Genomic DNA, 24,743 nt, shown 5'->3' with positions numbered 1-24,743 from the left:
CCACCCTTGGGAGAGAATCCATGCTCCTTGGTGTGTTCCCTGCCCTGCTGGCCTTGCCTCTCTCTGCCTTCCTTCCTTCCTCCCTACCTTCCCTCCACAGCCAGCCCCAGAGGTGGATTTTGGTTTAAATCAACCCACCGGCCACAAGGAGCTTCCTTGAACAGTGTTTGTCACGTACGCTTCTCCTCACACACTGGTTGGGTTCCATTTTCCCTGAGACAGAACTCAGATGTGGAGACCTCCCAGTGTATCCCCCATGGCTCCTGGGCACATTACTGCTCCCCCTGGCCTATCGTCTCCTGTCCCTTGTCACGAGCTTTGTGTCTCTGCCTCTGTGCCTTTCCTCACACTGTTACCTCCACCTGGAAGCCCCATTCTCCCTCACCCTCCCACAGCTCGGCGACTGCCCTGCCTCCTCCTTGTGGCCTTCCCGACTGCCCCGCCACCTGGGCCCCTGCTTTTTGTGATCTCCTGCTTTGCTGCCGGTCAGGCCTTTCCATAAACCAGCACAATGTTGTGCCTGGGGCGTGGACAGTGGTGGCAGATCTGGATTTATACGCCAGCTCCAGTGCTTACCAGCTCTGTGACCTTGCTGGCAATAACTAACTCATTGGATCGTGATGAGGATTCAATGAGGGAACCTAAGTTAAGAACCACATTTCTTGTCTGGCACTGAGTAGAAGCCCAGGAAGAGAGTCGGTCTCCTTCTTTGTAAAGACTCCTGGCAAATGCTCACTAATGAATTTTTCTCACCCTCATTTGGTTGAAAGAGGAAAAATGCGTCTCCCTGCTTAATCATGTGGGACTAAACTACCAGAAGATACCGCTGAGCCATGAGCAGAGAGAAGAGCTCAGTAACGATATGCCTGCTTATTGAATATAATCCTGCCAGTGGAGCCGAATCTTTGTCCTCAGGAACAGCTCTGCGTTGCTGCAGCGGTGTCCGGGAGCAGCTGTTAGAAGGCATGCGGGACAGGGTGACCTTGAGAACAGAGCTGCAAGGGGAGGACGGCTCCCAGAGGCGGCAGGGGCCGGTCGAATGCACGATGGATGCCGCCGCCCCTCCCGGGCCTCCCCCGCCTTTGGCGCAGTGGTAGTGCCCAGTCAGGTGACGGCTGCCGCTGTCCTGCCACCCCTTCACGCCGAGACTGAGAGAATAGGACGCCCAGGAGGTGGGGCAAGCTCGCCGGTTGCGGGTTCCCAAACCTTCCACCCAGGGCAGTTGTGGAGGGTCTGAGCCACATTATCCCGGCAGCTGTGGACGGAGTAGGGGTGGTCTCGGGGAAGCTCGGAGGCAGGCAAGAGGGTGGGCTTCTGCTCTGAGAAATGAGAAAGACGGGCCTGGGGCAACAGTAAGAAATTACTCCCTTTTGCAGCAAGTCAGTAATGAACCCATCATTCAGTCCAGGCCTCAGGTAGGGTGCCGGGCCCCAGGTGTTCAAGCCCGCTCACCCTCACATGCTGAGCCCCCCTTGTGCCTCTCACTTCCCAGTTTCTGACCTTCCAGATTGGGTCAAGCATGGCCCCACTGGGGAAAAGCACCCCCCATCTCTGTCTGGTCCCAAGGAAAAGGAGCCTTGGCTTGGTGGGGCCATTTCCAGAATCCTATGACCTCCATAGTGATGGTAGCAGGGACCTGGAAGAATCCTGAGACCCAATTTGGCCCCAAGATGCTGAGGAGGGTCAGGGAGAGGAGCTTGTGCCCTGGTGAGGTCACCCCAGCCTGGCCCCACTCAGTCTGGCCCTGGGCAAATAGCTGTCAACTCATTTCCATGTGTGTGAAAATGGGGATGGTGGGAGCACCTGCTTCAGAGTTGAGGCCTAAACCACGTTAAGGACTTAGCGTGGGGTCGCCGCAAGCGCAGAATTCCCGCAAGCTTCCAGTAGGGAGGGGTCTCGTGTATTCTGCTCACTGCTGTCAGGTAAATCTGTGCCTGGCACCCCTGGCACGTGCCCAGAGCAGGCTCTGCAAATACAGGAGGCGTGTGCTGCCCACCATGGTTATTGTGGGAACGCGCAGGAAATCCTGGCAGGACTCCACACTTCAAAGTTCCTCCTGCACAGCCCCAGTGAACAGCTTGTCTCGGGACCTTCTTCTTCCACCTGGCAGTCACCCTGTGAGCCAGCACTCACCCACTGCCAGTGGCTGTTGTCTCGAGATGGAGTGACTTGGCCTTGTCACCCTGGTGGGGATTTTTTTTTTAAAGATTTTATTTATTTATTTGAGAGAGAGAGAGACAGTGAGAGAGGGAACACAGCAGGGGGAGTGGGAGAGGGAGAAGGAGGCTCCCCGCTCAGCAGGGAGCCTGACGCGGGGCTCGATCCCGGGACCTAGGGATCATGACCCCAGCTGAAGGCAGATGCCTGATGACAGAGCCACCCAGGCGCCCCCTGGTGGGGATTTCTAAGCCCTTGTGGGGATTTCTAAGTTCTCAGTCACTCCAGGGACCTCCTTTTCCTCTGGTTACTTTCTGTGATTCCACGGTCTCTCCTCCCTGCCTGCTCGGCTACCCCAGGGAAAACCCAGTGCAGGAGGAGAACTGGTGTCATCCTCCCTGCTCCCCGTCCTGTTCCCTGATGCTCGCCCCTTTCCCCTCCAAGACGAGATGCGGTGTGTCACCACCTGGGGAAATTACTAGTGGGCCCTGCGACCCCTGTCTTCCTGAGTAGGTGGTAACTTTCCACTCTCTCTTAGAAAAGGAGGTTGCTGTGTTCTCTTCGATTTTGTCTGCCTCTTGCTGGCTCCAGGTTTTACTTTGTGGTCCCCTTAGCACTTTGCAGCCAGGCCTTTCTGTGTGGGAAACCTCCATTTCTCACCTTCATGTGAAAGTTAAGGGGAGATTTAAAGCAATTGGAAAGCACTTAACTGATTAATACCTTTTGGTTTCCAAGTTAGATTAGAAGAGATCATGGGTATGTCACTGCTCACCCCAGAGATGTTTGAAATAGAAACGTGGCCTTGTGACACCAGCTGGTATATGACCCAGCACTACCCCCAGAGCTGGCATCAGACCCCCCCCCCCGCCGTTGAAGGGCATGGCCCCGATGAGACTGCCCCCGGATTCAGATGCCAGCCACAAGTGGGCTGCCCAAGGACACCACACTTCTGACCACTGGCCACAAATTCAGAGGTTCTCATGACCCTCCTCAGTTTCCGTAATTTACCAGAACAACTCACAGAAACTCTGGAAAGTGTTCTACTTATGATTATAGTTTGATTATAAAGGATACAAGTCAGAAACAGCTAAATGAAGAGACATATGATGGGCAAGGTCAAGCCAGTGGTCGTGGTAGTATTTTTTTTTAATCTGATATTCTGGAAATTGTCTCAATATCTCAGTTACCTGCAGTCTCCTTCCACTTTTGAGCATTTCCTATGTGCCTGGCACTCTTGTTTAATTCTTAACCACTGCTCTTTGAAATCTTTGATGTTATTATACCCATTTTAAAATGAGAAGCTGAGGTCCAGAGGAGTGATGGCCACCTCAAAATGACACAGCTAAACAGCACCCCAGCTAGGATTTGAATCCAGTTAATCACTTCTGGGTCGAAGATGGGGCCATCTAAATTTGCCCCAGTCTGTCAGATGTGCCTTCTGGCTAGAAGACAATTGCCTTTCCCTTAGAAATGTTGGCTGTTGGAAGATGGTTGCTTGTCTCTTATATGGTGTACTACTAAGTCTTCATAATTGGCAAAGGACCCTTCCCAGAGGAGCCAACTTGGGTTGCCCTGCTTCACCTAGGCAGTGACCAGCCACCCCACCAGACCCAGCCTGTGGACATCCCACCCAAAAATCAGGGAGAGGCAGGATGAAGAACCTTCAGGTGCTGACTCTTGCTTTCCGTGCCAGGGTTGTCTGTCTCCTGCAGCCCAGAGGAGGAGGGGCTCTGAGCCAAGCCCAGTTGGGCTAGTCTCCCCTCTGAGCCTCCCAGGCCCATGGCAGAGACTTGATGGGACAGTGTACAGAAGCAGTCCCTGCTGGGCCTGACCCAGCAGATGTTCCTTTGTCACCCTTCCTCCCCTCCCAGATAATAAGAAATGCTGCGGTAGGCATTTCCGCCAATGCCAGGCCCCAGGGGACCTGCACAGGGTTAGGTCAGCAGCCAAGCCCCGCAGTTTGGGAAATTAGCAGCATTTGTGGAATTCCCAAGAGCCTACCTGGTTTCTCTCAGCCATGCCAGTGGTTCTTGTTTGGGGGTATTACTGTCCCTTCGAGGGCATTTGCAAATGTGGGAGGGGAGTCCTGGATTGACATAGTGCCTAGGGATCGTGCCAGTGTTTACCTAGCAAGGTCCAAGGATGTTAAACATCCTGTGAGGAGCTAGACCATCAGGTACACACTGCAAAAAATAGTCCTGCCCTTGAGAGACACTAGGTGATAGCCCATTTACTTCCACTGCCCCCATGGTTCCTTGGAAAACCACCCTCCTTACTAGTTCCCAGGCTGAGTGAATGGGGAAAAAAAGAGCATGCCTCCATCCCAGCCTGTGGCCAATGGCAAGGACGTATTTCCAAGTGAACATGGGCCCAAGCGAGAGCAGCATCTTGTCTTACACCAACTTGCTCTGATTCTCCATATATGGTTCTTGCCTCACTTGGGCTCTTGGGGCTCAAGGAAGACCTGGGTGTGGGTGGTGAGAATTCTTGGGGCCGGGTGGGGGCCTCCTGCTTGGTGCTGGCAAGAACTCCCCTACAGCCCACCCATGGAGACTTGGCCACCTCACCTCGGGGTACCTGTCCGGGGGTCGGCCTCCTGCTTCCATTTCTGCATTTCATCCTTTCCTCTAGGCCTTTTTGTTTCCTTATCTGTTTGCTTCACATGATACGTATTTAGAGGAGTCTAGTGTACCTGCCCCAGCTGAACCCCCCTCTTCTTCTTCTTTTGCAGTCGGGAAGACGTCTCTGATCACGCGGTTCATGTACGACAGCTTCGACAACACATACCAGGTGAGGTCCTGGGTGCCCCTGCCTCCCCCACCGTGTCTGCAGCCAAGACGGCCGCCTAGAGACCATGCCGGCCTCTCCCCAGGGCTTGCTCATGCTGGAGGAGAGTGCGATGGTGCTGGGGCCCCTGGGCGTCTATTTTTGCCTCGGAAAAGCTTCCCCTCTGTGCGCTGGCCCCAGCCCAGTAAAGACCCAGAGCCCTTTTGAAAATCCAAACCCTGGTAAAGGAAACACTTTCAAGAGGAAAATTCTAAAAACAGAGAGAGGACACATTTCCGTCTCTGTTCTCTTGCTCCCCCTGGGCAGGTCTAAACCATCACAGTGTTTGGTTCCTTGGAGTGTCGTCATGTAGAGGAGAATGGATAGGCAAGATGTAAAAACAGGGAGATGAAAATCAGAGCAGTAAGAGAACTTGCTCCTCAAGCATGGTTGTATTTGCTGGACTTCTACATGCAGGTGCGTGCATGTGTGTGAGCACGCACGGTTGCTGAGGCACTTCCTTCCCAGAGAGGCTGGTTGTGATGGGCTTGCACTGCTGTTCGAGGGCAGGAGGCTGAACAGAGGGACGTCTGTGGCTCCTGGCTCTCGAGAGATGTCTGGGGCCAACCAGTGGCCCAGAGGTGGCTCCCGGAGGCCCAAAGCCTGAGCTCCTGGGAGTTCGTAACATTGCACTCTCCTGGCCTTACTGCTGAGTTAGGAGGGTTGTGCAGATGAAGTGAATTTCCCCTGCAGCTATGGCTTTTTGTGAAAGGCACCGAACTGCATCATTTCAACTATTTTTAAGGAAAAAATATTTTCTTCCTTAACAAAGAGACAAATAATCATTTTTCTAAGCCAGTGAGTTCTGTAAGATACTAGTTCCAAGAGATGTTAGCTGGTGTTACTCGAGAAGAAAAGGTAGGGACGAAGGTTCAGTGCTTATACAGATTTAGGGAACACTGGTAAACAAAACCAGTCGACTTTTCTACTGCAGGACTTCTCAAGGCTTTTACTACATTGATACATGGTTTTGATTTGCTGATCGAGGGATATAGTGTGCAGGATCTCCCAGATGTGTTTGATCATGAATCCTTTTGTTCCTGAGTCCTCAGAGAACACGTATTTATAGCACAAACTGGGGACTGCTGTGCAAAGAGGTCCCTCTCTTCCCTGGACTTACAGAGGATGTGGAGCCCAGCTCAGTGCAGATTACAGTCCTGTGTCTGCTCTTTAGTCTGTCTGTCTCCCTCAGGACCAGTCCTCGTCTTTGCCTCAAATACACTCTCTCTGCCTCCTCTAATTCCCTGCTTTTCCTCTGCTGTGTCTGAAATACCAGATAACTAATGGCCTTGGGAGGAGTTGGCTGAGGGTGTAAGAACATGCCGCGCTGGGCGGGGGCCTTGAGTTCTCTGCACAACCCTGGGCACTGGCTTTAGAATGTGTCTTGGCCACACTGTCTTCATTGTGTTCTTTCCAGGCCAGGCCCGAGGCCTCCCCATAAGGGAGTTCTGCCACATCAGTCTTCCTTTGAGATTGCAGTTCTAACAGACTTCAGGTCTGAAGTCTAACTGGGTATGCATTTTATTTGTGTGTGTGCGTGTATGTATATGAATGACCTTGCAGATATTATTTTGATTATTTGATTTTTAAAAAATACTAAGTTATTTATAATGCCTCTCATAGGTGTCCCATTGGAAACAATGGGACTCTTGGCTGGCTACTGTTCTTGGTTGTAGGTAGCAGCAGATATGGCCCCAGGGCCTTTGCAGTGACCAGTGATTCTCACGGGCTTGGATCAAGGCCTCAACTCCTCCCCATGTCCTTTGAGTTTCTTAGAATCTCCTCCTACCTCCATCTCCATTGTCCTCTCCTATTGCCTACTGCTTGCCTGCATCCTGTGGTCCTGCAGGTCTCTCTACTCGCTGCTCCCCACACGGGCGACAGTCACACCTCTGCACTTTGGCTCATAGTGTCAGCTGGAATGACCTTCCAGCTGGAATGACCTTTGGCTCAGCTGGAATGACCTTCCCTCTCCACTTCTCTGCTGTAAAACATTCTTCTGACTCATCAAGACTCAGAGCACTTGTTTGCTCTGCAGGTGGGGCCCTCCCTCTTCTCTCTACTACTACTCTGCCCTCAGGTCTTGGTTAGTGTCCCAGTTCCACAAGAACTCCTGTGTGCTCTGGCCCCTTGGACGGGCTCTGCATTTGGCTGAGGCCAGGACCCCTCAGATCTGCCACTGCATTCGTAGGCCCAGCATAGGGCCTGGCCATGGCTGGTGTCAAGCGCCTGCTGGTACCGAAGTGGCTTGGAGAGGCACTCTCTGCCGTGGTTTGCAGACCCCACCAGGCCGAGAGGCCACAGGGGCCAGATGTCTTGGTGAGAAGGAGAGAAAGCCCAAAGGGGAGCAGGACCTTCCCCACCCGGGGCTTTTTTGACTTTGTTATTGCAGCAGATAGAATTTCTTTCCCAATGCTCTTTAAAGTGGTAATTAGGCTGGGAGGCCAGGGATACAAATCTGTGCATACACAGTCCATTTTAATGAGCTCTCTGGAGAAAGAGAGGGGGAAATGGTATTGTTTATTTTGTTTTTCTGAAGATGGTGGCAGAGACACTTGGGAAGTAGACAAGATCCCCAAGGGCTCTGGGGAATGTTCCTGGCCACTCCCCACCAACCCCCTCAAACATCCTCTTCATCAGCCAGCAGAGCCCCCCACCTCCCCATTACTGAGACACTCAGTTCCCAGGACAGAATCATCCCTCCCTCTCTCCCATCCTTTTGTATGCTTCTGGCTCTCATCTCCGTGTTCCTCATTCACTCATTCTGACAGCAGATGTTTGTCAAGTGCCTTCTCTGTGTCTGGAGGGACAGTGGGAGGCCCTCAGCTGGGGCATGGAGGGCAGGGGGGTTCAACTGCATGCTGGGTGGCAGTGTGTGAGCCCTCCCTCAGTCTGGGGCTGGACAAGCCTGAGGCCCTGAGGGGCTGGCATGAGGACTTGTGAGGACCAGGAGCATGCAGAGTTGGGTTTCTTTGTTCCACCCCTCGGAGGGGTCCTGTCTGCCTGTCAGGCCCCGGGGGTTGCCACCTTGTCAGCCGGCAGGCCTCAGGAGATCAGGCCCCCTGCCACCTCCTGCCTGGCACGGCCCCTGCTCCAACACACGTGCCCCTTGTTCTCCTCTTGACACATTTGCTAACCAGCCTCTCACCACCCCTCCCATCACCCCATCTAAAGCCATTCACCTGAAGAAGCCAAAGATCAAGACTTACAGCCTGGTGAGATGAACGTCTGCAATAATTCTCTTGTATAAAACCCCGACTAAAAAACTGCCTTCAAAAGTTGTCGTAGAAGACAACTTCTGGAACCTGCACTGTGGTAAGACTTGACCCGCTGTGTAGCCCCGATGAAACACACCTGCAGGCCTGGTCCTTGGGCCACCCGTTGGAAACCTGCAGTAGCGCCATGACGGGAGGTTTCATGCCCCTGCGGGGGGCCGCTGGGAGCAGAGGCCAGGGTTTGGAAGCGGCAGTCTTCCGGGGTTTCTCACAGGTCCCTCAGGGCTCTCTGTTTTGGCTGTAATTAGCACCACCTACGGGGGAGACGACCCAGAGACCCACAGGCCGTCTCAGGCAGTAGCGTTTTTTAAATCTCTGAGGTGTTGGCGATGACCTTCTAGCCAAGGCCAGAGCCAGCGGCCCGTCCCTAGATCTCCCACCACAGCACAAGTTAGGAGACCGCTGACCCAAGGGGCTGCGTGGGGCGAGGGCCCCGGCCTGCGGGAGCTTACTCGGCGGCTCCGAGAGCACAGGACCCTTTCTGAAGGACTGGGAGGCTTCGCCTGTGCTGGGTCCCTCTGGGGATCCCACGGAGCCTGTGGGAAAGGAACAGCACAGCTGAGCCTGCTGTGCCGGCCCAGGCTGGGTGTTGTCCGAGCAGCCCTCACCCCCTCAGCCATCTGCACCGTCACTGCCGGCTCTGCCCGAGGCTTTCCTCTCCCCTCTGGGCTCTGGATTTGCTTCCTGCGGCTGCCATGCAAATGACCACAAACTGAGTAGTTTTAAACAACAGAATTTAATTTCTCACTATTCTGGAAGCCAGAAGTCTAGAACCAAGATGTGGCGGAGCCACACTCCCTCTGAAGGTTCTGGGAGAAAAATCCTTCCTTGTGCCTCCCCCACAGCGTCCGGCAGCTACAGGTCGCAGCCCCTTGTGAGGCTGCGAAGCTCCAGTCTCTGCCTCGGTCTTCCTGTGGCCTTCTCCTCTCTGGGCCTCTGTGTGTCCTCTCCTCTTCTTAAAGGGACAGCACCCGTTAGATTTAGGGGCCTATCCCAAATGCAGGATGATTCTTCGTCTTGAGATTCTTAACTGATTACATCTACAAAGACCCTATTTCCAAATAAGGTCACATTCTGACGCTCCAGGTGGACATGAATTTGGGGTGGGACATTCTTCAACCCACTATGGCACCTCCCAGTCTGATGCCACTGGGGATCAGACCTTCTGGCCTGGGCCTCAGCACCATCTGGAGCTTCAGACAAGGCAGGGATTGGTGGCTGTTCTAGTGGGCACAGAAAATTTCTGGGAGGGGAGCATGGGACAATATCACTGTAGCTTTGCTGGAGGGAGGAATGATTATGTGCTAAAGGAGGAGCCTTTGTGGAAGTCCAAAGTGTAATGATGTGTGTGTGTGGTGGGGAAGGGTCTGCCTATTGCTGTGGAGGGTAAGAGGGGCCTTCGGTTGGATTATTGGCAGGCTGCATTTTGATGTTCATGGGCCTTACACACTTTTGCCTTTATGGGTACTTTGCTCCTTCCTTCATTAAATATGACCACAAACTGAGTAGTTTTAAACAACAGAATTTAATTTCTCACTGTTCTGGAAGCCAGAAGTCTAGAACCAAGATGTGGCGGAGCCACACTCCCTCTGAAGGTTCTGGGAAAAAAATCCTTCCTTGTGCCTCCCCCACAGCGTCCGGCAGCTACAGGTCGCAGGACGAAGGAATGATATATACACACACACATATATATATATATATATGAAATTATATTTTACAACTGTTGTTAAAAGAACATATAATCCAGACTAGATTCATTATTACCTATTTATTATTATGTTCAGTTTTCTCTTGATTTTAAAAGAAATTAAAAGTTAAATATTTTTATGGCCCCCTAAAAGTACCCTGGGCCCTATGCTCTGAGCCTGCCCTGCCTTGTGGATACTCGGGCCCAGATGTTGGGACTATGGAAGGCCCTGGAAGCTCAGAGAGGCTTGGGCTCATGAGGCAGGAAACAGAGAGCTATTGAGGGTTCCTACTATGGGCACTGATGGGAGCAAAGATTTCAGAGTTTGTAGGAGCCAGATGTGGAGTGCTGGGCTGAGGCAGGGGTGATGGTTGCAGGCGGGGCTCACACCGACCTGGATGCAGCTATGTGGGGCAAGGCAGGGAGGAGTGTGACTGAGCAGTTATGCAGGGCTGTGTAGGAGGTGAGTGAGGGGCCTAGGCCAAGGACAGAGACACTACAGGGCAGTAGAAGGGATGCGTGAACAGAGAGGGTCTGTGGGATGCAGAAGAGGGAGGGGCCGGAGTGGGCCCTGGGTTTCTGTCCAGAGACCCTGGAAGACCATCAGTGCCATCAGCACAAAGAGAAACGAAGAGTCGAGTGGGAAGGAATGATGGAACAGCCAAGCGAAGGTGTTTGAAAATGACTGTTACGTGGGGCGGACCCTCGAGTGGTTGCGCAGAAGCTGGATTCCCGAAGCTCTAAAAACTGATGAGTCTTGTGGGTTGGAGTGTAGAAAGGAGGTGGAGGACCAGATGGAGGGGCCTCTCTCCACAGAATCTAAGATGCCGCGCGACTGCATGTAGTGTTCAGGTAACTGCCCAGCACCTGGGGGAGGCAGGGATAGGATTTTCTGCCCCTGGTAGAGGTGGTCAGAGTGGGGTCATACATTCCCTTTTACCTCAGCTCTTTCTTTCTCCTTCAAAATGATGCTGCGTGCAGAGGAGGCTTGGGGTCAGATCCCGGGTCTGTCACTTAGCTCAGAGAGCCTGGACCGGCATCCTACTTTCTTAGTATTGCATTCTCTTTTAACCTGGAAGTTATTTGGATAGGATTTAACCCCTGTATCACCTCGACCAGTTGCCTCAAACTTTGGCAGTAAGAATGTGGTTAATTTGTATTTCGACCATAGCTCACATCGGTCTTAAAGTCTGGATGATGGAAAATCATAGGCCAGAAGTAACCATTGACATAGATGTGCATTACGATATACTATGTAGGGAAGCAGAACAGAACAAAAAGTTGCAGACTCTAGCACCAGCCCTCGCACCAGCTGGGTTGATGGTGACGAGCCAGCGCGAACAAGAACTCGCTAACAGTGTCGGCCGGGCAACCACGGGCCTCCCCACCACGCCTGCGCTTACAGCCGCGCAGTGTTTGGCAGCTCTGCCAGAAGCTGCTGTGCTCGGAACTCGGACGCCGGTCCTCACTTAACTCTAGCGATTTTATTGTGCTCGTAGAGTGGAGTAAATGCCCCTGAATGCCAGGCAGCTTGGCAAGATGACCCTGCCCTCAGAAGACTCCCTGGGGTACCACCAGTCCCCACCGCCCCCCGTGCTCCTTCTGGAAGTGATCTGGTTCTGGACTGAGGGCACACCTGCCCTTGCTCTGACATCTTGTCTTTCCCCTGCTCCTGTCCTCTGCCCTTCCCGCCTCTCTTGTTGAGCATATACAAGTTAGGAATGGGGTCACCCCCGAGCACAGAAGGCTGCCTAGTGGTGGCTTGAGAAGAGGGGTTGAGGTTTCCCAGGTGCAAGCAGTCACGGCGGGAATGAGGCGGCACAGCCGCACAATCCTGCTGTCAGGCCCTGGGCTCTTGCGCTCACTCTTTTCCTCCTTCCGCTGTGTGGGTTCCCATGTGCATGCAGGCTGGCTGTTACTGCCCCAGACATCACCTCTGCATTCAGGGCAGAAAAAGAAAGCAAGAGCTTCCCTGGAATGCCCTCCCCCCACCCCCAGCAGACTACAGCCCATGTCTTATTGGCCAGAATTGGGTCACCCCATCACCCTTAGCCTCTGGAGAGGCTGGGAAAGCAGAAGGTCACTTTGACCGTCTGTAGGCAAGCAAGGGAGTAAGAGATGGCCAGTGGGTATTGGGTGAGTCCACCAGCAGCACCTGCTACATTCTGTAAGTGAAAGGGACTCATGATGCAGTTCTATGCCCCAGATATCAGTGGTCTGTCCTGTTCACTGGGTAGGTTACCCTTAGAGGGCTCTTAGACCCTCAAAAGTCCACCACTTGGAGCATCTCTGTCCCTGTTAATTAAGGAGAGGGCTTTTGTGCTTGGAGACTTTCGTGGCCCTCTGGGAAGCCTCTGAGGGAGTGTCAGGCCACACATCCCCAGGCGTCTGCATCTGCGTGGCTTTTGAAGGGATTGACTGATTTTGCTGAAATTTAACCCTTTATTTCAAGTCAGAAGGTACATACTGTTTGGTTGACCTTTCAGACCCCCAGAGATAAAAAAGAGCTATTGGTATAAATACTTAAATTGGGTGGTGATGGGCACAGGCCACTCTCCACTGGGAGGAAAGTGGCCCGAGGCCTGTGCAGACTTTGAGGCTGAAGTGGCTGAAAGAAGCCAGGTACCTGTGCTGTGGCCTCCTGAGTCAGCCTCCCCTCCCCCGGAGTGCAGTGCTGAGCTGCTGGGGAGGACAGACCCTGCCCAGCATGTTTTCCAGAGGCTGCTGCCTTCTTCCCCCACAGTGCCCACTTGCCAGTCTGAAGCCTTAGTTTTGCCAGCCTCATTTGCATGCTAATTTGCATGACTACCCTATACTCTCATCTGACAGCTTCATTGTCAAGGGCTTGTCCTGCCCAGCTGCTTTCCGCCACTTACGAATGCTTCCCCAGCCATGGGCCAAGGCCTGGCCAAGGCTAGAAAGACACACATGCACTCCTTTTCATGATTTCTCTTCCTGAGAAGAGTCTTGAGTCAATTTATGCAAATCACCATGCAGACTTCCACTGCAGACTTTATTACTGTCAGAATGTGGATGCAAAATTACGTTTCACAATAAACGCACATAGCAAAAAAGATTTCAACAAGTGCCTCAGGAAACATCTCTTTTCTTGGGGATCCACTGGGCCGATGGCTCTTTTGTGCAGAGGGAGGCATGTAATGGACCATCGTTCTGCGCCGTGTCTGAGCCCCCATTGACACTGTGTAACACCACCTTCAGAAGAAGGTGGATGGAGACATGGCTGGGAAATCTGTGTTTGTTAAGATTTCTCACATTTTGTATAAAATGGAATGCCTGCCGTTTTTCATATGCAGGGCAGTTTGGAAGCATGATATTAAAGGAATAAGTAGTGGAGTGCAGAGTGCGGCCCAGCCTCCTGGGAAGGGCAGCGGGCAGCACAGCTGAGGAGGGGAGGGGAGGATCATGGGGATCATGGACTGGCAGGAGAGCCCCAAAAATCAAGCCTGCTGCCCGTGTGTCTTGATATCCTCTTCGCATTCCTGTGGCATAGTTACCAGCAAGACTAATTTATTTATAAGAGGAAATGAAGTACAGAGAATGAATACTTTGACTCAGACTCCATGACAAGCTAGAAGAGAGATGTGGTCTCCTTTAGAACCCAGTCAGCCTTTCCTGAAGCCCTGGGAACACTAGCTTATTAATAAGGGATGTTAACAGGGATTATAAGCACAAAGTTTCCTAGAGCAAGGAAGCCTGAGAAATGTTGGGTTCCATGTAATTGTTCATGTTTCTTTAGTGCAGGACTTCTCAGAGCCTTTACTGTGCCAGTGTGTTTTATGGCTCTCCACTAGGAGCTAGAATATGCAGCCTTTCTCAGAAACACTTGGTTACAGTTTACCTTTGTTCTGTAGGTCGCTGCATGGGGATGTATTTCCCACAGCCAGTATGAGAAATGTGGGAGGGTCTTCGTTGCGGCAGGTTTCTACAGCTTCTCTCAGAAATCCTCTGGTCAGTTGGTCAGTCCTCATTTTTGTTTATGCAGAGTACCTATGTGTAGTCTAACTCATGTGATCTGCAGTCCTTGAAGGAGGCTATGATTATCCCCATTTTAGAGAGGAGACGCTCACAACCCAGTGTTTTTCCAAGCCTATCACAGAGTACTCAGACCCTGTCAAAGCGTTGGCAGAGGTCACTGAAAACAGCACATGATCCCAGCCAGGTCCATTTGGTGAAGGTGGGGTACTCTGCTAGCAGCATCCTCAGGGACTGGCCATGGTCAGCCCGAGGAGGCGTTGAAGGAAGCCTACATTTGCTGGCGGAAATCTGCCCTTTCCTTCTCTCCAGGGGCCTATGAAGGCTCCCAGTCACCTCAGCTTCTGAGCCTCCTGGCAGCACTAGGGCTGTGGGCATATCATGGATCTGGGCTTTACCTTCAAAGCAGAAGTGACCCTCTCCCCACCCCACACTCACCCACGCAAGCATAACACATCCATTCCTACCCACATACACATACTTGTACATGCAAATGAATATGTAGTTGCATGCACACGTGTGTATCTCCGCTTGTCCATGGGTCTACCCACACTTGTTCATCAGCACACACACCCCTTTGTGACGTGTGCTGGCCTTCAAGAGGGAGTGTGGGTTGTGGCAGGTAAGAGGGAATCACTGAGGATTCTGCCTGGGTGGCTAATTGTTCTTTTTGCTTGGTGTTCCCCTATCATCCTGTCAGATAATTTCTGTTGACCTGTTTTCACATTCGCTGTTTCATCTCATATGTGCCGTGAGGCTCATCAGTGATTTTAAAATTTCAGATATTTATTTTTCAGTTCTAAGTTTGTATTTGGTTCTCCTTTATAGTTTCTCTTTCTCTGCTGAGATTTTTTTTTTTTAAATCTGTGCCTTGGTTATGAGCATATTTCTCTATATATTTGAGCATGATCGTATTAGCTACTTTAAACTATTTGCTACCTTCAGTATCTGGGTCACCTCAATGTTGGTCTCCACCTATTCTCTTTTTTCTTGAATATGGTTTGCACTTCGTATGCTCAGTAAATCAAGATTTATCCTACACATTGTGACTAATACTGTGGCTTCTGTTTGTTCCTTTGGAAGAATATTTGTTGGATCCAAATTCTCCATTCGCTTCCCTGTGGTAGGCAACAAATTAAAGTCCTATCAGATTTGTTCATTTTGTTTTCAGATTTAAGTAGGCTGCTTGGGGTCTGCTTGGGTCCTTCAGAGATTTGGGCAGCTTTCATATGTAGAATTTGGAGTGCCCTCCCTGTGGCTTTCTCGTGTTTAGGATTTCCCACATTTTCTGGCTGTTGGGATAGCTTTGGGATCTGATTTGTTTCTCAAATAGTAAGACTGTGGGCTTCTTGCCAAATTTTAGCGACCCCTGAGCTCCAGCCAGGGCTGCCCTCAGGTGAGTGAGCAGTCATAATATAAACAGGAATTTCACCCAGGGCTGTTCCCGTTTTTTAAGTTGACTCCCCTCCAGTTTCTACCTGCTTTTGGTCCCTTTGCAGTGCCTTCAGATAATTGTTTGTTGTATTCTGTTCAGAGTTTATAATAGCAATCTGCAAGAGGGTTGGTCTGATAGGAGCTCTGCCATGACGGAAATCAGAACTCTCCCGTTCCCTCCATCTGGGCTTTTCTCCCCACATTTCCCAGCCTCCACTACACCCCCATTTTCACCTGCTGGAAAGTTAGTATTCACTCGAGGACTTGCATATTTCCCTCATCTTGCCTCAGGAAATCAGAAGCAGGGTCCCCCTTCTCTTAGAGTCCTTCTCACCACACTGGTCCTTTCCATCTGTCAAGGTACACAGTTCTGTGTGCTAATCTTAGCTCCTCTACAAGGTCGGAAGTGCAAGTCTGGGTCTGAAACTCTGACTAGGCATTAACCATGTGGAGGAGCATTCCAGGGCAGGGAACAGCTCCTCATGGGCAGGGACGGGGGCTCGTTCTGCTCTGTGACCAACACACAGTAGGCATTCAAGGATGAGAAAGTGAGTATTACTTACTTGCAGTGCTTGCCAGAAAGGAGCTGCCCAGGGTCTGAGAGATGGGCTCCAGCTGGCAGTGGTGTGGGGCCAACTGCTTGTGCCTTGTGTCTGGGAAAATGGATGATGCCAAGGAGCTAGAAATTTCCTGGTAACCAAGGCCCAGCCAAGGCCCTCTTAAAAGTTCTTGTTTTTGCTCCGTCCTTAGAGAGCTGACTTTTGTTGTCCTTGTTAAAATGCAAATGCAGTTCCTCTTAAGTGGGCTCTGCTGAGCTATTATGGCTAATGACCATAAGAGTCTGACAATAGGAAGCCAGACAGGATGTGACCCCTGTGCAAACCCAATGACCGCTTCAGGGCGCAGTGACAGCTTCAGAAATGAAGGGATTTCGGGAAGCTGAGTAGTCAAAAGCAGAGGCTTTGCAGTAAGGGGACCTGCATTCAAATCTGGCTTCTGCCACACAGGTCACCTGTGTGACCTTAGTTTCTGAGTGAGCCTTGGTTTCCTCATGAATAGCACCTTCTGCATACATGGGCATCTCCCTCTGTCTCGCACCCCAGGTAAGGAGTCTGCCCCTCCTTCTGGATACCACAGCCTCCTCTGGCTGATGACAGCGCAAGCTCAGAGTCTCGGCAGTTGTTTGCAAAACTTCACCGCACACATGAATTATCTGTAGGCTTATCTGGAATTCTGGTTCCAGACTGACACCCCAGAGATTGTGCCTCTGTGTGTCTGGGTGGGGCTCGGGCATCTGCAAGTTTAACAAGCTCCTGATGTGTCTCTGAAGCAAGTGGGCCATGCGCTACATGTTGAGAATCGCTGAATCACTGGCCAGTAGGAGAGACTGACCGGTATGAGAGCTTTCCAGTTTCATACAGAAACTGTTAAATGAAGGGCCCTGAGGCCAACCTGAGGGCTCAGAAGATGACTTGCAGAATATGGCTTGCAGAGGAGCTGAATCTGAATAGGTTTTCAGATTGTGGAAGAACCTTCCAGAGGAGGGAACAGCATTAGATAAGGCACAGAAACACAAAGTGACAAGTGACTTGACCACAGCATTATTACTAAAGTATAAAGTAAAAGCTGGAAATGAGGGAAATGAGACCAGAGGAAGTGAAGGGCAGGCCCTGAACAGTTTGTAGACCAAGTGAAGTGTTTAGACTATTTCCTAGGGACAGTGAGGGAATGAAGCGATCAGATTTATGTTTTAGAAAGATAACCCTGGTGCTGGATGACAGATGAGCTATAAGGGGAGAGCCTGAGGGCAGAGAGACCAGTCAGGAAGCTGTTGAGGTTATTGAGATAAAAGAAGTTGGAGGTCTGAACCCGGGCAGTGCTGATGGGGATGCTGAGAATGGAGAGGCGAAATGCTCCAGGGGCAAAGTCATTAGCTCAGTGATTCTCCTGATTTGAGGGAGTGGACGAGAGAGCAGGTGAAGAGCAGGGACTCGGGAGGGCTTCCAGAGGCTTGGGCACCTGGGGTGGTGGAGGTGCCGTTGCCGGAGGGAGCTGATGGGCTCCGTGTGGGACACACCGTGTCTAGTGAGACGTCTAGTAAACAGTCGGATACCTGGACCTGGGGTTCAGGACAGAGGAAAGGCCTGTGATGTAGACTGAAGCTGTGAGAATAAAGAGGTCTCCTGACACAGAACAGGGAACACCAAGCAACATTTTAGGAACAGAGAAAGGAAGAAGTTCCTATAAGAGATCCATGTCAAGCACTCTGCACGATAGCTGGCAAAGGCTAAGTACTCGGATGTTTCGTCATCGTTACTGTGCTTACCCCTGTTGTTGTATTAAAGGTAAATGCAAAGAACTGGAGTGCTTTACACCTAATGCTGAAAAGTGAGATTTGAGGCCATCTTCTGAGAGAGAGCCACACTGAGGATGGAAGAACGGGAGCAAGTCATGACCTATCGCTGATATGGATGGAAGTTAGGAGGTGATCAAGGACAAGTCACATGTTTTTATATTTACCCATAGATTTACCATTTGCGGTGCTCTTCTGTTCCTTCTTTAAAGATGCAAATTTCCATTCATAACATTTCCCTCTAGCCTAAAGCATTTCTTATAATTAGGGCCCACTGGTGACAGACTATCACAGCTTTCCCTTATCTGAAAATGTTTTGCCTTCATTTCTGAGCAAAAGTGACACTGGCTGTGGAATTGAAGGCTGACATGCTGGTGGCGGTGATGCTGTTTCTTTTGGAACTTGAAAGATGCTTTTCCCCTGTCTTTTGTCTTCCGTGGTTTCTGATGAGAAATCAACCATCATTCTTGGCATTATTCCCCTTGTGTGTAATGTGTCTTTCTGTTTTCTGGCTGCTCTCAAGGTTTTCTCTGTATTTTTGGTTTTAGCAATTTGACTGTGACGTGCCCAGGTGTGGTTTTCTTTGTATTTATTGTGTTTTAGGTTCACTGAACCTCTTGGTACCATGGTTGATATTTCTAACCAAATTGGAGAAGATTTTAGCTGTTGTTTTTTCAAAAATCTTTTTGCTGGTTCTGTCTCCTCTATGAGACCCCAATTGCATGTAGAGCAGATCACTTGATACTGTCCCAGCAGTTCTGGAGACTGTTCATTTTTATTGTATCTTTTTTTTTTCTCTGTGTGCTCCAGTTTGAACAATTTATTTTAGCCTCTCTTCAAGTTCACTGACCTTTCTTCTGCAGCGTTCTAGCTGCTGTTACACAAATCCTGTGCATTTTTATTTCAGGTATTGTATTTTGTAGTGTTGAGGTGTTCAGTTTTTGTTTTTAGAATTCCATATATCCCTCTTGAAATTCATCATTCATCTTTTCCTTTGTATTCGTAACATACTTATAACAATTATTTTGAAGTCCTTCTCTGCTCATCCAGTATCTGGTTCATTTGGGGGTCTGTTTTCTTGATTATGGCTTGAATTTCCTCCTCCTTCACATGTCTAAATCTTGTTTTATTGCATAGTGGACATTGTGAAAACAGACATATCTTGGAGATATTGCAGGTTTGGTTCCAGACCATAGCAGTGAAGTTGCATATTATGATAAATGAAACAAGTCAATTTTTTGGTTTCCCAGTGAATATAAAAGTTATGTTTACACCACACCGTAGTCCAGTAAGCATGTAATAACATTATGACTAAAAAATAACATGTACCTTAATTTAAAAAACTTTATTATTATAAAATGCTAACTGTCATCTGAGCTTTCAGCAAGTTGTAGTCATTTTGCTGGAGGAGGGTCTTGCCTCAATATTGGTGGCTGCTAACTGATCAGGATGGTGGTTGCTGAAGGTTGAGGTGGCTTTTAGAATAAGACAACAATGAAGTTTGTCACAGCAATTGACTCTTTCCCAGACGATTTCTATACAGCATGTGATGCTGTTTGATAGCATTTTTACCCAGAGTAGAACTTCTTTCAAAATTGCAGTCAGTCCTCTCAAACCCTGCTGCTGCTTTATCAACTAAGTTTATGTAAAATTCTCAATCCTTTGCTGTCACTTCAACAATCTTCACAGCATCTTCACCAGGAATAGATTCCACCTTAAGAAACCACTTTCTTTGCTCATTCATAAGAAGCAAATCCTCATCTGTTCAAGTTTTATCATGAGATTGCAGCAGTTCAGTCCCATCCTCAGGCTTCACTTCTAGATCTCTTGCTGTTTCCACCACATCTGCAGTTAACTTCCTCTGCCAAAGTCTTAAACCCTCCAAGTCATCCATGAGTGCTGGAATCAACTTCCAAACTCTTGTTAATGTTTATGTTTTGACCTCTTCCCATGAATCACAAATGTTCTTAATGGTATCTAGAATGGTGAATCCTTTCTAGAAGGTTTCAATTTACTTTGCCCAGATCCATCAGAGGAATCACTAGCTATGGCAGCTACACCCTTACAAAATGTATTTCTTTAATAATAAGACTTAAAAGTCAGAATTACAACTTGATCCATGGGCTGCAGGATGGTTGTTGTGTTAGCAGGCGCAAAAACAACATTAATCTCATTGTACATCTCTATCAGAGCTCTTGGATGACTGGGTGCATTGTTAATCGGCAATAATATTTTGAAAGGAATCCCTTTTTGCTGAGCAGTAGGTCTCAGTAGTGGGCTTAAAATATTCAGTAAACCATGTTGTGAATAGATGTGCTGTCCTCCACGTTTTATTGTTGCATTTATAGAGCACAGGCAGAGCTTAATTCTTTAGGACCCTAGGATTTTGGAATGGTACATGAGCACTGGCTTCAACTTAAAGGGACCATCTGCACTGGCCCCTAACAAGAGGGTCCTGTCTTTTGGAGCTTTGAAGCCGGGCATTGACTTCTCCTCTCTAACTATGAAAGTCCTAGGGGCGCCTAGTTGGCTTAGTCGGTTAAGTGTCTGCCTTCAGCTCAGGTCATGATTTCAGGGTCCTGGGATCAAGTCCTGCATCAGGCTCCCTGCTTAGTGGGGAGCTTGCTTCTCCCTCTCCCTCTCGCTCTGCCCCTCCCCACTGCTCATGCTTTCTCCCTCTCTCCAATCAACCAATCAATCAATAGTTAGCTAGCTATGAAAGTCCTAGATGGCATCTTCTTCTAGCATAAGGCTGTTTTGTCTACGTTGAAAATCTGTTACTTAGCCCAGCCACCTTCATTTGTTATCTTAGCTCGATCTTCTGCATCACTTGCTGCAGCTTCTGCGTCAGCACTTGCTTCTTCACCTTGCACTTTGATGTTATGAAGATGGCTTCTTCCCTTGAACCTCTGCTGGCTTCAAACTCTTCTTCTGCAGCTTTCTCACCTCTCAGTGTTCATAGAATTGAAGAGAGTCAGGGCCTTGCTCTGGACGAGGCTTTGGCTTAAGGGAATATTGTGGCTGGTCTGATCTTCCATTCAGACGCTAACACTTTCTCCATATCAGCAATACGGCTGTTTTATTTTCTTATTGCCCATGTGTTCACTGGAATAGCACTTTTAATTTCCTTCAAGAACTTTTCCTTTGTGTTCACAACGTGGCTTACCGTGTGGTGCAAGAGGCCTACCTTTCAGCCTATATCAGCTTTCGACATCCTTCCTCACTAAGCTGAATCATTTCTAGCTTTAGATTTAAAATGAGAGATGTGCAACTCTTCCTTTCACATGAACCCTTAGAGGTCCCATTGTGGGTTGTTAATGGGACCAATTTCCATATTGTTGTGTCTCAGGGAATAGGCCTGAGGTGAGGGAGAGATGGAAGAATGGCCAGTTGGTGGAATAGTCAGAATACACACATTATGGATTAAGTTCACTGTCTTATATTGCAGTTCATGGCACTCCAAATCAATAATAGTAGTAACACCAAAGACCACTGATCACAGATGACCATAAAAAAATGTAATAATGATGAAAATTTTGAAATATTATGAGAATTATCAAAATGTGACACAAAGACACAAAGTGAGCAAACGCTGTTGTAAAAATGGCCCCAATAGACTTGCTCTACACAGAGTTCCCACACACCTTCAATTTGTGAAAAGCAGTTATCTGCAAAGCACAATAAAGTGAAGCATAGTAAAATGAGGTGTGCCTGTAATAAGTTGTAGAGATTCTTGGATTCTGTTACCTTCCTCTGAAAAGTGTTGAGTTTTATTTTAATAGGCAGTTAAATTATGGACAGCTTATCTTTTTTGGGGGTGGGGGCAGGGATTATTTACCATGTTTAAATTTTGTTAAGATAAGTCACTTTGGGTTTTTCCTTCAGTCCTCTGGTGTGACCCTCAGTCCTGAGATGATACCCATCCTCCCAAAGCCAGCCCTTCTGGGTTTCCCATGGAAAGCCTGAGGTGTTTACCAAGTCTTCTAACTTACAGGACAAGGAAGTTACCTCAGGGGAAAAAATTGGTTAAATGTTGGATCTCAGTTTGTTCTCTTCCTTCCTTCAGAGATTGTAACCCCTCCATTTTCTGCCAGCTTTTTTTTTTTTTTTTAAGATTTTATTTATTTATTTGAGACAGAGAGAATGAGAGAGACAGAGAGCACATGAGAGGGGGGAGGGTCAGAGGGAGAAGCAGGCTCCCTGCTGAGCAGGGAGCCCGATGCGGGACTCGATCCCGGGATTCCAGGATCATGACCTGAGCCGAAGGCAGTCGCTTAACCAACTGAGCCACCCAGGCGCCCTCTGCCAGCTTTTGATCAGTCTTCAGTGCTTAAAAATTATTTCTTGTATTTTCCACAGTTTATAATAGTTATCTGTGGGAGGGTTAATTTGATAGAAACTACTCAGCCATTATTGGAAACTAAACATAGGAATATATTTTTGGGCCGAGCTGATGGTTCAGCCATTCCCAGGGACAATGCCTGTGCTTTGGCAAGAATCTGTACAGCCATGGGAAGGTCTGCTGTGGCTCAGTGGCCTAGTTTGGTGGGGACAGAGTGGTCCAGTTAAGGAACCAGATGTCTCTCTGATGTGGAAGAAGCATGGAAATGGGACTAAAGGTGGGAGAGAGCTGGAGAGGGAGGAGGTTGTCCTCTTCCAGACTCTTTCCTCAGGACCATTCATGTGGTCCGGCTTTTGTGAGGAGCGATGGAGATAAAGTATGTGGGCCTCCAGTAATGACGTTTATGATTGTGGAGGCCACTGAGTTGAGCTTTGCCAAGGCTTGATCCAAATAGCACAATTCTTGTCATCTGGTGACTTCTCAGTCCTCCATGGAAGCAGAAGTGGTTTGTGCCCACATGAGGTAGATTGGGGTTGTCATTGTTACAAGAATGTCAAGAATATCACCATTGCTGTCCATGTTGCCTATCTTTGAAGGTTCTTTGTTCTGTCGGTTAGACTATTGTTAGTCTGTGTTAAAAGAAACCCAAAATAATAGTAGCTTAGTCAAAATAGAAGTTTCGTGCACTCTCACACAACAGTCTGGGTGTAAGCAGTCTAGAATGTTGAGGTGGCTTGCCTGGGTTAGAGACTTAGGCTTCCTCCGTCTGGTGGCTCTGTCATCACTCCTATATCACCTTCGTCTGGATGGGCCAGTGTGACATCACCACCTGTCTTCATTCTAAGTCTTAGGAAAGGGAAAGAGGGCAGCTGTGAGCATGTCACCCCACCCCCCATAAAGGACCCATCCCAGAAGATGCATACATCACCTTCACATCCCACTGACCAGAATTTAGCCACCTACCTGCAAAGGAAGCTGGGAAATCCCATCTTCATTTGGGGCAGCCATTGAGCCATCTACACATCTAGAATCCTATTACAGTAGAAAGGGAGACTACATATCAGGGACAGCCAGCAGTCCCTGCCACCAATCCTGAGGTCACACACCCGGTTTTCAGCTCCAGGGTCACTTTACTGAAGGACCTTGGCACTCCCTGGGGAGCCCATGGAGCACTGATGAAGTGAGAGATTTCCACCTGGTCTGCACATTTCTCCTTAAGGGAAGGAGAAGATGAGGACTGTCGTGCTTCATCCATTAGTGAATGTTGTGTGACTTAAGCCACTTGTCGATTCCAGACTTGTTCCCCAGTGACTACACCACGTCGGAAAGGTGCGCCCATCTGGGGTAGAAGGAAGCCAAGTGATACGAAGCTTTCAGTGCCGACCCTTCCAGCTCTGCCCCCAACTCGTAAAGTCACACCAGGCATGCCCTTTAGCTTCCCTGGCCTTTCATCTCCGCAGTAAGGGGTTGCATTGGGTTATGTCTAAGGTGTGTGTCTAGCACCCATGTTCTAGATTTGTGAGATGCCTCGACACTCCACAACTTTGCATTAAAGCAGGCTTCTGGGGGGGATACAGCCACTTTAACTCCTTTGTGGAATGAGTTGGGGGGTCCAAATATACATGAACATGCTTGCAGAGACCGCCTGGGACCTGCAGACATGGGTTTTTCTATTTCCTCAGGCTTCCCTGGCTTGTGGGTTTTTGTAATCAGAAGTCGCAGCACGGTTTCCCATACAATTAAGCTTATTTTTAATCTTATATTTTTGTTTCAAATATTCTATCTCTGCTTTTAGAACTATTACACGTTTATTGTAGAAAAAAGAGGAAATTACAATGAAGGAAGCAAAAAAAAAAAAAATTGCCCAGAATGCCATTATTCACACTGGTGTTATTAAGGCTTAGTGTATTCCCTTCATTTTAGTATCTAAGAAAATATGAAAAATACTTCTACTTCAGTTCATCACATTGGGATCACACTATACATGATGTTTACAACCTGCTTTTTTTCACTTGACCATTTCCTCAAATCCTTAAATATTTTTCAAGAACATGATTTTATTTATTTATTTGTATTAATGAGCATTTTTAATTTATTTTTTTATTATGTTAATCACCATACATTACATCATTAGTTTTTGATGTAGTGTTCCATGATTCACTGTTTGCGTATAACACCCAGTGCTCCATGCAGTATGTGCCCTCCTTAATACCCATCACCAGGCTAACCCATCCCCCACCCCCCTCCCCTCTAGAACCCCCAGTTTGTTTCTCAGAGTCCATAGTCTCTCATGGTTCGTCTCCCCCTTCGATTCCCCCCCCTTCATTTTTCCCTTCCTGCTATCTTCTTTTTTTTTTTTTTTTTAATATATAATGTATTATTTGTTTCAGGTACAGGTCTGTGATTCAACAGTCTTGCACAATTCACAGCACTCACCATAGCACATACCCTCCCCAATGTCTGTCACCCAGCCACCCCATCCCTCCCACCCCCCACCACTCCAGCAACCCTCCGTTTGTTTCCTGAGATTAAGAATTCCTCATATCAGTGAGGTCATATGATACATGTCTTTCTCTGATTGACTTATTTCGCTCAGCATAATACCCTCCAGTTCCATCCACGTCGTTGCAAATGGCAAGATCTCATTCCTTTTGATGGCTGCATAATATTCCATTA

At 48.9% G+C, this 24,743-nt stretch overlaps 1 protein-coding gene across 1 annotated transcript in view; it reads left to right on the top strand.

The window, feature by feature from the left end:
• The window catches only part of RAB6B (RAB6B, member RAS oncogene family), a 58,649-nt gene that overhangs the window by 22,882 nt on the left and 11,024 nt on the right, over positions 1–24,743 (top strand). Inside the window, exon 2 of the mRNA XM_034994956.1 lies at positions 4,889–4,947. Within this exon, the coding sequence (XP_034850847.1) occupies positions 4,889–4,947 (59 nt within the window). The remainder of the gene's footprint in view (positions 1–4,888; positions 4,948–24,743) is intronic.

The sequence above is a fragment of the Mirounga leonina genome, unplaced genomic scaffold, assembly GCF_011800145.1.
Source record: "Mirounga leonina isolate KUSES-001 unplaced genomic scaffold, KU_Mleo_1.0 Mir_115, whole genome shotgun sequence".
Classification (NCBI taxonomy): domain Eukaryota; kingdom Metazoa; phylum Chordata; class Mammalia; order Carnivora; family Phocidae; genus Mirounga; species Mirounga leonina.
This window is presented reverse-complemented; position numbering and strand designations above follow the sequence as displayed.